Here is a 13,712-nt window from a genome sequence, read left to right on the forward strand (position 1 = left end):
CACAATTGGTTGCCGACTAAATACTTTTTTTCCCCACTCTAAGTCATCATTTCTTTAGATCATATTCTCAGCTGTCACAAATTTTTGTGTCTATAGATTTTCAGATCCTTAATGTAAACGGGAAACACAAACCATGATGTAAACAGGATACACTTTTCCATAAAACTTACCTGTTGCAGCAAGAGTCTAGAGGAGGCTTAGGATTCCAATCAGACAGCCTATCCTACAGCTCTTAGCGATGATGATGATGATGATAATAATTGTGATGGGTCGGAAATGGAAGTCCTCAACCAAGGTTTTTATTTTTTTGATTTTTTTTTATGCAGGGTGGGGCAAAAGAAAATTCTTTCAATTTTACAAGTCCCACACCAATCACAGATTGGGACTTTGCTTCCCTCATCATGGTCCACAAAACTCTGCTGTGCTGTATGTTGGGCTTTGCATATAGCCTGGTATAATCACATATAATGATCTGCCAGGGCCTATATAAGGTTTACCAAGACATACATCTGGGTGTTGGTATTAAAACTGTAGTGTTCCTTAGTCTTGCTGCCTGTGGCTTTCAGTACCTCTGCTATCTTTCTGCAGATTTCAAAACCTCTGCTATTTGTCTGCAGTCTCCAGAGCCCCTGTTGTCTGTTTGTGTTCTACAGGACCTCTGATACCTAACCGCGGTTCCACTTATTCTACTACCAGCCTCTTGTCTGCCTGCGGCTTCCAGAACCTTTGCTGATGGTCTCCTTTTTGCCTGAAGCTTCCAGCACCGCTACTTCCCATTTACTATGTATCTTGGATGAATGCGGCACCGTCCGGACTCGAGCTTCGAGTTTTCACTTCACCAGGTGAGCTTAACAGTAGGAATGTAAAAGAATATAGTAAATACTGATGGGAGTTCCTCCTCTGAACCTAGCGACTATGTGATCACCGGATACTGGAATCAAGAACTGCTGATTTTATAGAAAGATCACCTCTGCAGAGTTGCCAGCAGGCAGACTTCAGCGAGGAATTGGGACTAATATAGCAGCCCCAAACACAGGGAAATTAAGATAGAAAAATGCAGATAAAAGTTAAAAGATTTGTAAGGCTCATTTTATGATCTTATCAGGAACGTATTGTCCCCAAAAAATAAAGAAAATAACATAAATCAAAAATCATTGCTTGTCCGAATCACTGTTTCCAGCCCACGTTCTTAAAAACAACGTACCCGATGTACAAAAATAATTGTTTTAAAAAAGGAAAATTTCTTAAAATGTGTTTAACTAGTCCTCATTTCTAAAAAAAGATTCTGATAAACGAACACATATTCCCTTTTATTTACTTTTTCCCCTTATATCGGGACATAAAAGAACAAAGAAAATTAGTAAATTACATGACCTAAAAGGTAGTCCGCCCATGATAAGGAAGCAAACATTTTGTGAATATCTTAACAAGAAGAAAATATTGAACTCTAAAAAAACACATGAAATACTGTAAACCCCAAAACATGCCTCATAGAATAAAAAACAATAACAACCTAGTCTTGAACTTGTTAGTTATGTGCTCAATAGAAAAAAAAAAAACATACAAGACCCAAACTCTTCGGTGTTGTATTGATTTATTATTTTGTAGATTTTATTAACGTTTGTTAAGGAAATCTTGGCTTATAACTTATTTGATGAGTTCAAGCTAAATTTGAAAAAGGAGGAGGAGGTTTAACTTAGAAAAGTTTTGAAATACCCATTTCAAAGAGTAAAGAAATATAGACAAGAGACAAAGAGTAAAACAACAGAGGCAAAAAAGTTACATACTTTTATTCTTGTTTATTTTCTAGCCAAGGTATGTTAAAGAATATTGCATAATATATTACTCTCTACATTGTTTTGGCCTCATTCTTCCAAGAATCCCTAAAAAAAATATTAGAAAAACAATTTCAGAAGTAGAAGACACACAACGGCCGGATTCAGGATGACTTTGTGGAAACTTTTGCTGCCACTAGTGCAGAAGGTTTTAGCGTCCATTGATATACCGGCAAAGGTTTCAGTCTGGCTGCCGAGATCACAGACGGATTTTGTTGCACATCCTCGAATGGCTGTTAAGGATGAGTTGCTTCCTACATAAATGAACACAATAAATGGTTTTACACACATAGCATTGCATATTTAGTTATGTAATTTATATATTGCAACTTATATTATTTATATTTTACCCAACACTCTGACCTATTAAATGTTACAATGTCAAAGTAGAATATATTTATTCCACTGGTCTCATTACTGAAAGACCTCAACGTCAATAAGCAGAATGAAAGGGGCATATATGTCAATGCCTCTTACAGGTATAGCAATAGTTAAGGGAGAAAGAAGAGCATACCCTATTAAAGTGGTTGTCCACTGCTTTAACATTGATGAGCTAGCTTTAGGATAGGTCATCAAAGTCTGATCAGTGGGAGTGTGACACCCGGCACTCCTGCCGAACAGCTGTTCTCGGTGCCAGCGGTGGTTGGAAGTGCTCAGTTACGCAATTGCACCATCTACTGACAGTGGCCACAGCCAAGTACTACAGATCCAACTCTTTTAATTTGAATAGTGGCCACTATCAGTCGATGGAGAAGATCCATAACTGAGCGCTTCCTGCTGCCAGCGACACCTAGAACAGCTGATCGACGGGTGATCCGGGAGCCGCACCCCCACCGATCAGACAGAAAGGATAAGGATAGGTCATCAATGTAAAAGTAGTGGACAACCTCTTTACCTGTGTATTTAAAGGGGCACATTGCGCAGATTGCATAGACAGTATTGTCAAAAGAAAAACAAATTAAAAATAAATGCTATAAATGTAATTACTGATTTTTTTCTAAACGAGGACAGTAAATCATTTTCCTGGTCTATAATGGGCACATTGAAGAATTATTTTGCCCTCACTAGTTCAGTGATGAGAAAATATGAAGAGGACCCATTAGTTCTTAACTTTGATTCCCATTAAACTGAATTTAAAAAAAAATAACTTTTGGTACCTGATAGCTTTGATGTTTGGAGAATACACATATTCTCATCTCCGGTGCAATGTACAGTATCTGACGTGTAACACCAGGTTGAGTCAGAAGATAGACAGGATCGGCAGACCAGACCATTGAGGTTGGTGCCTTTTGATGGCACTAAAGAGATAAAAGGGAAAAGTTAAAATAAGTGTTTTTTTTTATAAAATTTATACCATAATGGCTTTCATGTATATCATATTGATCAATATCACAATTAAGTGACATACAGATCAAGAGTGTTACTCATACTTGAATAAAATCAAAAGATAATTTATTTCAACAAAATATAAAATTTGACAAACACAACATATACAAAGGCATGTGTGTGAGGAGGAAGAGTGAGCAACTAGGTGGATATAATAAAATATATCACTTTATTTAACAATTCATTATCAAAAAGTACAATGTATAGAGTAACAATAAATATAAACATCAGAAGACCATAGCAAGATAATCCAGGTAAACCACAGGGAAGTAGCAGTTACCTATCATGCATTCAAACAACTTGCGATCATAGGGTTAAATAGAAATGCTAGTGCCTGACTTGCTTCATGCATGTGAGAGAGCTCCAAGCAGCGGTTCATAAAGGAAGTAAAGCATGGACAAAACCATCCATGAAAAGTATAGGACCAGAAGGGAGGAAACTCAACAAAATCTGGGGGACACTGTAGGCAGCCCTGGGCTGGGTAAGGAACACCCCACACCCAGGAAGAAGCACTGGCGAAACGCACGTCAGGGTGCAGGGATACAGGGTGCCATTTGGCGTACACCTTTATCTACAGCACGGATTGAGGTAATATGTGTCGCACCTTTCCTTTCTTAGGTATTGGTAGTAGGTAAATGTCCACTGGGACTGGACACCCTGGTACTCACTGATGATTTAAAGCGTGGGAAATTCCCACACAGCAATGGCATAAAGTGAGACTAGGGACTTTTTTTTGTTTTAAGTGGCGGAGGAATACAGTGCGGAAGGATACCTACCTTCCGTCATTGGATTCCTGCAGCCCGTAGAGAACGGCAGCATCAGCTGATGCTGCCGTTCTCTACCCAAGATCGTCGTGGGACACACTCGTGGACTGCTTCGGATCGTGGGTGAGTATTTTTGTGGTTTGTTATGTTAATATTTATTCCGTAAAAGACAATGCCTTCGGGGAACAATGTGACAAGTATTGGTAAGTATGTTACTCTATGTTATATGTACTGTATGTCTATGTATGTATTGTATGAATGTATTGTATGTAGTATGTACAGTCATATGTAAAAGTTTGGGCACCCCTATTAACGTTAACCTTTTTTCTTTATAACAATTTTGGTTTTTGCAACAGCTATTTCAGTTTCATATATCTAATAACTGATGTACTCAGTTATATTTCTGGATTCAAATGAGGTTTATTGTACTAGCAGAAAATGTGCAATCTGCATTTAAACAAAATTTGACCGGTGCAAAAGTATGGGCACCTCAACATAAAAGCGACATTAATATTTCGTAGATCCTCCTTTTGCAAAAATAACAGCCTCTAGTCGCTTCCTGTAGCTATTAATGAGTTCCTGGATCCTGGATGAAGGTATCTGTGACCATTCCTGTTTACAAAACAATTTCAGTTCAGTTAAGTTTGATGGTCGCCGAGCATGGACAGCCCGCTTCAAATCATCCCACAGATGTTCAATGATATTCAGGTCTGGGGACTGGGATGGCCATTCCAGAACATTGTAATTGTTCCTCTGCATGAATGCCTGAGTAGATTTGGAGCGGTGTTTTGGATCATTGTCTTGCTGAAATATCCATCCCCTGCGTAACTTCAACTTCGTCACTGATTCTTGCACATTATTGTCAAGACAGTTAGAGTGATCAATGAGTGGAACAGGCTGCCACGAGAAGTGGTGAGTTCTCCTTCAATGGAAGTCTTCAAACAGAGGCTGGACAGACATCTGACTGGGATGATTTAGCGAATCCTGCTTTGAGCAGGGGGTTGGACCAGATGGCCCAGGAGGTCCCTTCCAACTCTACGATTCTATGATTCTAAGAATCTGCTGATACTGAGTTGAATCCATGCGACCCTCAACATTAACAAGATTCCCGGTGCCGGCATTGGCCACACAGCCCCAAAGCATGATGGAACCTCCACTAAATTTTACTGTGGGTAGCATGTGTTTTTCTTGGAATGCTGTGTTTTTTAGCCTCCATGCATAACGCCTTTTTGTATGACCAAACAACTCAATCTTTGTTTCATCAGTCCACAGGACCTTCTTCCAAAATGTAACTGGCTTGTCCAAATGTGCTTTTGCATACCTCAGGCGACTCTGTTTTGGTGTGCTTGCAGAAACGGCTTCTATCGCATCACTCTCCCATACAGCTTCTCCTTGTGCAAAGTGCGCTGTATTGTTGACCGATGCACAGTGACACCATCTGCAGCAAGATGATGCTGCAGGTCTTTGGAGGTGGTCTGTGGATTGTCCTTGACTGTTCTCACCATTCCTCTTCTCTGCCTTTCTGATATTTTTCTTGGCCTGCCACTTCTGGGCTTAACAAGAACTGTACCTGTGTTCTTCCATTTCCTTACAATGTTCCTCACAGTGGAAACTGACAGGTTACATCTCTGAGACAACTTTTTGTATCCTTCCCCTGAAAAGCTATGTTGAATAATCTTTGTTTTCAGATCATTTGAGTGTTGTTTTGAGGAGCCCATGATGCCACTCTTCATAGGAGAATCAAATAGGAGAACTACTTGCAAGTGGCCACCTTAAATACCTTTTCTCATGATTTGATACACCTGGCTATGAAGTTCAAAGCTCAATGAGGTTACAAAAGCAATATAGTGCTTCAGGAAGTCAGTAAAAAGTAGTTAGGAGTGTTCAAATCAAGAAAATGATAAGGGTGCCCAAACTTTTGCACCGGTCAAATTTTGTTTAAATGCAGATTGCACATTTTCTGTTAGTACAATAAACCTCATTTGAATCCAGAAATATAACTGAGTCCATCAGTTATTAAATATATGAAGCTGAAATAGCTGTTGCAAAAACCAAAATTGTTATAAAGAAAAAAGGTTAACATTAATAGGGGTGCCCAAACATTAACATATGACTGTATGTAGTATATATGTGGTATGTATGTAGCATGTAGTATGTATGTAGTATGTATGTAGCATGCATGTAGTATATATGTAGTATGTATGTGGTATGTATGTAGCATGTAGTATGTATGTAGCATGCATGTAGTATGTATGTAGTATGTATGTAGTATATATGTAGTATGTATGTAGCATGTAGTATGTATGTAGCATGCATGTAGCATGTAGCATGCATGTAGTATGTATGTAGTATGTATGTAGCATGTAGTATGTATGTAGCATGCATGTAGTATATATGTAGTATGCATGTAGCATGTAGTATGTATGTAGCATGCATGTGGTATGTATGTGGTATGTATGTAGCATGTAGTATGTATGTAGCATGCATGTAGTATATATGTGTTATGTATGTAGCATGTAGCATGCATGTAGCATGCATGTAGCATGCATGTAGTATGTATGTAGTATGTATGTAGTATGTATGTGGTATGTATGTAGCATGCATGTAGTATGTATGTAGTATATATGTGGTATGTATGTAGCATGTAGTATGTATGTAGCATGCAGTATGTATGTAGCATGCATGTAGTATATATGTAGTATGTATGTAGCATATATGTAGTATGTATGTAGCATGTAGTATGTATGTAGCATGCAGTATGTATGTAGCATGCATGTAGTATATATGTAGTATGTATGTAGCATATATGTAGTATGTATGTAGCATGTAGTATATATGTAGTATGCATGTTGCATGCATGTAGTATATATGTAGTATGTATGTTGCATGTAGTATATATGTAGTATGCATGTTGCATGCATGTAGTATATATGTAGTATGTATGTTGCATGTAGTATATATGTAGTATGTATGTTGCATGTAGTATATATGTAGTATGAATGTAGCATGTATGTAGTATGAATGTATCATGTATGTAGTATGCATGTTGTATGTATGTAGCATGCATGTAGCATGCATGTAGTATGTATGTAGTATGTATGTAGTATGTATGTGGTATGTATGTAGCATGTAGCATGCATGTAGTATGTATGTAGTATATATGTGGTATGTATGTAGCATGTAGTATGTATGTAGCATGCAGTATGTATGTAGCATGCATGTAGTATATATGTAGTATGTATGTAGCATATATGTAGTATGTATGTAGCATGTAGTATGTATGTAGCATGCAGTATGTATGTAGCATGCATGTAGTATATATGTAGTATGTATGTAGCATATATGTAGTATGTATGTAGCATGTAGTATATATGTAGTATGCATGTTGCATGCATGTAGTATATATGTAGTATGTATGTTGCATGTAGTATATATGTAGTATGCATGTTGCATGCATGTAGTATATATGTAGTATGTATGTTGCATGTAGTATATATGTAGTATGTATGTTGCATGTAGTATATATGTAGTATGAATGTAGCATGTATGTAGTATGAATGTATCATGTATGTAGTATGCATGTTGTATGTATGTAGCATGTATGTAGCATGTAATTTTTTTTTTTTTTTTTTTTTACATTCAACACATTAGCCGGATGATGGGACTACTACTGTCCCATCATTGGCTAATGTGTCAATCACTGTCATGGTAGCAGGCATCGCCCGATGGGACTTGTAGTCCCATCGGACGATGCCTGCACAGACCCCCGAAGCCTGCACAGACCACCGGCAGGCCGGCACAGCCCCCCGGCAGGCCGGCACAGCCCACCGGAGCCTGCACAGACCACCGGCAGGCCGGCACAGCCCCACGGCAGGCCGGCACAGCCCACCGGAGCCTGCACAGACCACCGGCAGGCCGGCACAGCCCCCCGGCAGGCCGGCACAGCCCACCGGAGCCTGCACAGACCACCGGCAGGCCGGCACAGCCCCCCGGCAGGCCGGCACAGACCACCGGAGCCTGCAAAGACCCCCTGGCAGGCCGGCACAGCCCCCCGAAAGGCCCGTACAGACCCCAGAGAGGCTGTACAAGGCAAAAACAGGGTTTTTCTTATTCCGATACCGGAAGTCCCATAGACTTGAATGGGACTTCCGGTATCGGAATCGGCGATACCGATACTTTTTTTAAGATCGGCCGATCCATTCCGATCCGATACTTTGAAGTATCGGACGGTATCGCTCAACTCTACTCCCGTCTCATTATACCACCTCATTATACCCCTCTCATTATACCCATTCATTACACCCCTCATTATACCCCCTCATTACACCCTCTCATTATACCCCTTCATAACACCCTCTCATTACATCCCTGTCATTATACCCCTCTCATAATACCCTATCATTACACCCTCTAATTATACCCCTCTCTTTATACCCTCTCATTACACCCTCTCATTACACCCCTCTCATTCCCTCCCTCACATTACCCCTCTCATTATACCCCTCTCATTACACCCTCTCATTAAACCCTCTCATTATACCCCTCATTACATCCCCTCATTATATCCCTCTAATTATATCCTTCTCATTACACCCTCTCATTATACCCCTTTCATTATATCCCTCTCATTACACCCTCTCATTACACCCTCTCATTATGCTCCTCATTACACCCCCTCTTTATACCCCTCTCATTATATCCCTCTCATTACACCCTCTCATTATACCCCTCTCATTATACCCCTCTCATTATACCCCTCTCATTACACCTTCTCATTACACTCTCTCATTACACTCTCTCATTACACCCCTCTCATTACACCCACTCATTACACCCTCTCATTATAACCCTCTCATTATAACCCTCTCATTACACCCTCTCATTACACCCCCTCATTACACCCCTCTCATTACACCCTCTCATTATACCATCTCATTATACCCCTCATTATACCCCTCTCAGTACACCCTCTCACTATACCCCTTCATTACACCCCCTCATTACACCCTCATTACACCTCTGTCATTACACCCCCCTCATTTCACACTCTCATTATACCCCTCTCATTACACCCCTCTCATTACACCCCTCATTATTCCCCCTCATTATATCCCTCTCATTATACCCCTCTCATAAAACCTTCTCATTATACCGCTCTCTGTTGTGAGTTCATTTACCCCTTCGTCACTGAGGTCTTGTGAACTCCCTATTCTGGTAAAGGAAGGTAATGAGCCTGATTATCAGGCACCTGAGTCTAATGAGGATGACTGGCTGAGTGGAGTCACGGACTGGATATAAGGCTGCCGATGCCCTTCTGCCCTGCGGGTGATTTCTCTGTGGACTTCTAGGACACCAGTCTGTTTCCTGCTCCCCTAAAGCTAAGTTTTTTGCTTTGCCTGTTGCATTTGTGTTTTGTTTTTGTTTTCCTTGCTTTTCTGGATTCTGCCATTCCCTGCTGGGGTGAGCTGAATCTCCTTTTGCCTGTTGCTCTGTCTTCAGAATATTCCTGAGTACTGACATAGCTTTTTGAAGCCTAGCATCTTCAGGGCCTTTTTCACTGTCAGTCTGTTGGCTCTTATTTTCATAGGGTTTTTCACGGATTGCAGACAGCAGCCTTCCTGTCCTTTCCTATGTAGTTAGCTTGGGCCCCGTCTTTGCTCAGTCTATCTTTCTGTCTGTGTTAGTGTTTTCATCTTGCTTCACCGTCATTATATGTTGGGGGCTGCCTATTGCTTTGGGGTCTGCTCTGGGGCAGTTTAGATTTCCCCTTTCTTTCTTTAGGCCTATTTAATTCTCTGGCTGTGATCGAGGGGTCTAGGGCATCGTAGTAACCCCCCACGGCTACTGCTAGTTGTGTTGATAAGTTCAGGGGTCTGCAATCCGATAGCTGCCAACTTCTCTGGTTTTCTGGACTTAGCTAGCATTTCTGTTTTTGCCTCCTACGGTGACTCAATCATAACAGAATCACCCGCCATACCGCAGATCCTAGGGTACTCAATAGCAGGAAAGAATTGTGCTTAAAAAAAAAAAAAAAAAGGTGTGTGTATATTCTTTCCTCTATATCTCTGAGGCCATAGGGGGAATTTTTTTTTCTCTCAATGGAGATAAAGCAATTGTCTGATCGTGTGGAGCAGCTCGCTGCGGAAGTGCGGGGAATTTCCGCCTACCTTGCTCATTCGCATGCTGTTGAACCAAAGACCCCTACACCTGATGTATTTTTTGGGGATCGATCTAAATTTTTGAGTTTAAAAAATAATTGTAAATTATTTTTTGCCTTGAAGCCTAACTCATCAGGGAGCTCCGCGCAGCAGGTTAAAATCGTCATCTCTTTACTGCGTGGCGATCCCCAGGATTGGGCGTTTTCTTTGAAACCAGATGATCCTATTCTGACTAATGTGAACGCATTCTTTCAAGCTTTGGGGTTGTTGTATGACGAACCTTATGCTATTGATCAGGCTGAAAAGACCCTATTGGCATTGAACCAGGGTCGAGATTCTGCAGAGTTGTACTGTCAAAAGTTCAGCAAGTGGGCGGTCCTTACTACCTGGAATGATAATGCCTTGGCTGCTCTCTTTCGGAAGGGTTTGTCAGAAGCCGTAAAAGATACTATGGTGGGATTTCCTGTTCCCTCTGGTCTGGACGATTCTATGTCATTAGCCATTCAGGTTGGTCGGCGTTTGCGTGAACGCAGGATTGCACGAGAGGTGTTGCCACCGGTTGAACAGACGTCTGAACCTATGCAATGTGATAGAGTTTTGTCTAAGGCGCAACGTCAGGAGTTCAGAAGGCGTAATAAGCTGTGTTTTTTTTGTGGAGATGCCTCGCATATTATTTCTGTTTGTCCTAAACGAGAGAAACGCTTTGCACACACGTTTTCTGTTGGTGGTGTTCAACCTAAGTTTCTTCTGGCAATTACTCTGATCTGCTCCCTGTCCACATTTTCCGCCAAGGCTTTTGTGGATTCGGGAGCAGCGCTAAACCTAATGGACTTGGATTTTGCTAAACGTTGTGGATTTCTGATGACACCTCTGCAGACGCCTATCCCTTTGAGGGGGATTGATGCTACTCCTTTGGCTAAAAATAAACCTCAGTTTTGGACCCAGGTGGTCATGCGGGACGCCCCAGACCATCAAGAAAATTGCAGATTTTTGGTGTTGCATGGTCTGCATGATGCCATTGTTCTGGTGTTTCCCTGGTTGCAAATTTATAATCCCGTTTTGGATTGGAAATTTATGTCTGTGGTGAGTTGGGGTTGTCGGTGTGCCTTTAGTGAGGCTCCGGTTTTTTCCACCTCTCCTCAGTCGCATGATGTTCCTGACTATTTGGCGGACTTTTATGATGTATTTAGTGAGAATGAGTCTGTGTCCTTGCCTCCTCATAGGAGTTATGACTGTGCAATTGAACTAAGCACGGGGTGTAAATTTCCCAAGGGTCGGCTCCTCAATTTATCTGTACCCAAGCACGAGGCTATGCGGTCCTATATTAAGGAGGCGTTGGAGAAGGGTCATATTAGACCATCCTCTTCACCCTTAGGTGCCGGGTTTTTTTTTGTGGCCAAAAAGGATGGTTCCTTAAGGCCTTGTATTGATTATCGTGCCCTCAATAAAATTACTATTAAATATCAGTATCCGTTACCCCTGATTTCGGATCTATTCTCTAGAGTTAGAGGTGCTTGCTGGTTTACCAAGCTTGACCTCAGGGGGGCGTATAATCTTATCAGCATTAAGCAGGGGAATGAATGGAAGACGGCGTTTAATACTCCGGAGGGACATTTTGAGTACCTGGTGATGCCTTTTGGGCTCACTAATGCCTCTTCTGTCTTCCAGTGCTTCATGAACGATATTTTCCGAGACTTTGTCGATAAATTTTTGATTATCTATCTGGATGATATTTTGATCTTCTCCAAGGATTGGGATTCTCATGTGGAACATATTTGGACTGTGTTCCGGATCTTGAGGGAGAATTCCCTGTATGTCAAAGGATCGAAATGCATTTTTGGAGTACAGAGGATTTCATTTTTGGGATTTATTTTGTCTCCGTCAACTATTGAAATGGACCCAGCCAAGGTACAGGCCATTTATGATTGGGTTCAGCCCACTTCTTTGAAGGGCCTCCAGAAGTTTTTGGGTTTTGCTAATTTTTTTCGGAAATTTATAGCAAAATTTTCTAGTATTGCCAAGCCATTGACTGATCTGACTAAGAAGGGTGCTGATGTGTTGAATTGGTCTCCGGAGGCTGTTGCTTCCTTTCAGGAGCTGAAGCGAAGATTTACCTCCGCCCCGGTTTTGCGGCAACCTGATGTCTCACTCCCGTTCCAGGTAGAGGTGGATGCTTCTGAGATTGGTGCAGGAGCTGTTTTGTCCCAAAAGGATCCTGTAACATCTAAAATGAATCCCTGTGCTTTCTTTTCCCGAAAGTTCTCTCCATCTGAATGTAACTATGATGTGGGAAATCGGGAACTGTTGGCCATGAAATGGGCATTTGAGGAGTGGAGACATTGGCTGGAGGGAGCTAAACATCAAGTTGTGGTCCTCACTGACCACAAGAATTTGATTTACCTAGAGTCGGCTAAACGCTTGAACCCTAGACAGGCTAGGTGGGCCTTGTTTTTTACACGTTTTGATTTTGTGGTCTCTTTTCTTCCTGGAACTAAGAATGTCAAGGCAGACGCCCTCTCTAGGAGTTTCTTTGCTGATTCTCCTGTGGTGACCAAGCCTGCTACCATCTTAGGCGAATGGGTAGTTCTTTCTGCCATCTCACCCGATTTGAGACTTGCGCTGCAAGAGTTCCAGGAGGACAAACCTGAGCGTTGTCCCAGTGGAAAGTTGTATGTTCCTGAACAGTGGAAGAAGAGAGTGATGTCTGAAGTTCATGGCTCTGCATTGGCTGGTCATCCAGGTATTTTTGGTACTAGAGATCTGGTGAGTCGCTCTTTTTGGTGGCCCACCTTGTCTCATGATGTCAGGAATTTTGTGCAGTTCTGTGGGACTTGCTCCCGGTCTAAATCTTGTTCTCAATCTAGTGGGTTGTTGATGCCTTTGCCGGTCCCCAGGAGGCCATGGACCCATATTTCAATGGATTTAATCTCTGATATGCCGGTCTCTCAAAGAATGACTGTTATTTGGGTGATTTGTGATAGGTTCTCTAAGATGGTTCATCTTGTACCACTCCCTAAGTTGCCATCTTCCTCTGAGTTGGTGCCCCTGTTTTTGCAACAGGTGGTTCGCTTACACGGGATTCCTGAGAACATTGTATCTGACAGAGGAGTTCAGTTTGTGTCTAGATTTTGGAGGACTTTCTGTTCCAAGCTGGGAATTCAGTTGTCCTTCTCCTCTGCTTTTCACCCCCAGACCAATGGGCAGACAGAGAGAACAAACCAGACCTTGGAATCGTATTTGAGATGTTTTATTTCCGCTGATCAGGATGATTGGGTTTCATTTTTGCCCTTGGCCGAATTTGCTTTAAATAATAGAACTAGTTCTGCCACTTTGATGTCACCTTTTTTTTGGAACTTTGGGTTTCATCCTCGATTTTCTTCAGGGCAGGTGGAGCCTTCTGCCTGCCCAGGTGTTGACACTGTGGTGGAGAGAATGCACCAGATCTGGGACCAAGTGATGGATAAGTTATCTCTCTCCCAGGAAAAGGCCCAGCGGTTTTCCAATCGACATAGGACCATTGGTCCCCTGTTTAAGATTGGTGATATGGTGTGGTTATCATCAAAAAATAT

The 13,712-nt window shown here is 41.6% G+C and overlaps 1 protein-coding gene across 1 annotated transcript in view; it reads right to left on the minus strand.

Moving 5' to 3' along the window:
• Nucleotides 1–1,713: 1,713 nt before the first annotated feature.
• Nucleotides 1,714–13,712, minus strand: part of LOC141085287 (phospholipase A2 inhibitor and Ly6/PLAUR domain-containing protein-like) — a 32,853-nt gene continuing 20,854 nt past the window's right edge. Inside the window, exons 4-5 of the mRNA XM_073570565.1 lie at nt 2,993–3,133; nt 1,714–2,089 (exon numbers count right to left, since the gene is read on the minus strand). Coding sequence (XP_073426666.1) covers nt 1,896–2,089; nt 2,993–3,133 — 335 coding nt within the window. The 3' untranslated portion in view covers nt 1,714–1,895. The remainder of the gene's footprint in view (nt 2,090–2,992; nt 3,134–13,712) is intronic.

The sequence above is a fragment of the Dendrobates tinctorius genome, unplaced genomic scaffold, assembly GCF_039654945.1.
Source record: "Dendrobates tinctorius isolate UK_male_01 unplaced genomic scaffold, ASM3965494v1 ptg000028l, whole genome shotgun sequence".
NCBI classification, from domain to species: Eukaryota; Metazoa; Chordata; class Amphibia; order Anura; family Dendrobatidae; genus Dendrobates; species Dendrobates tinctorius.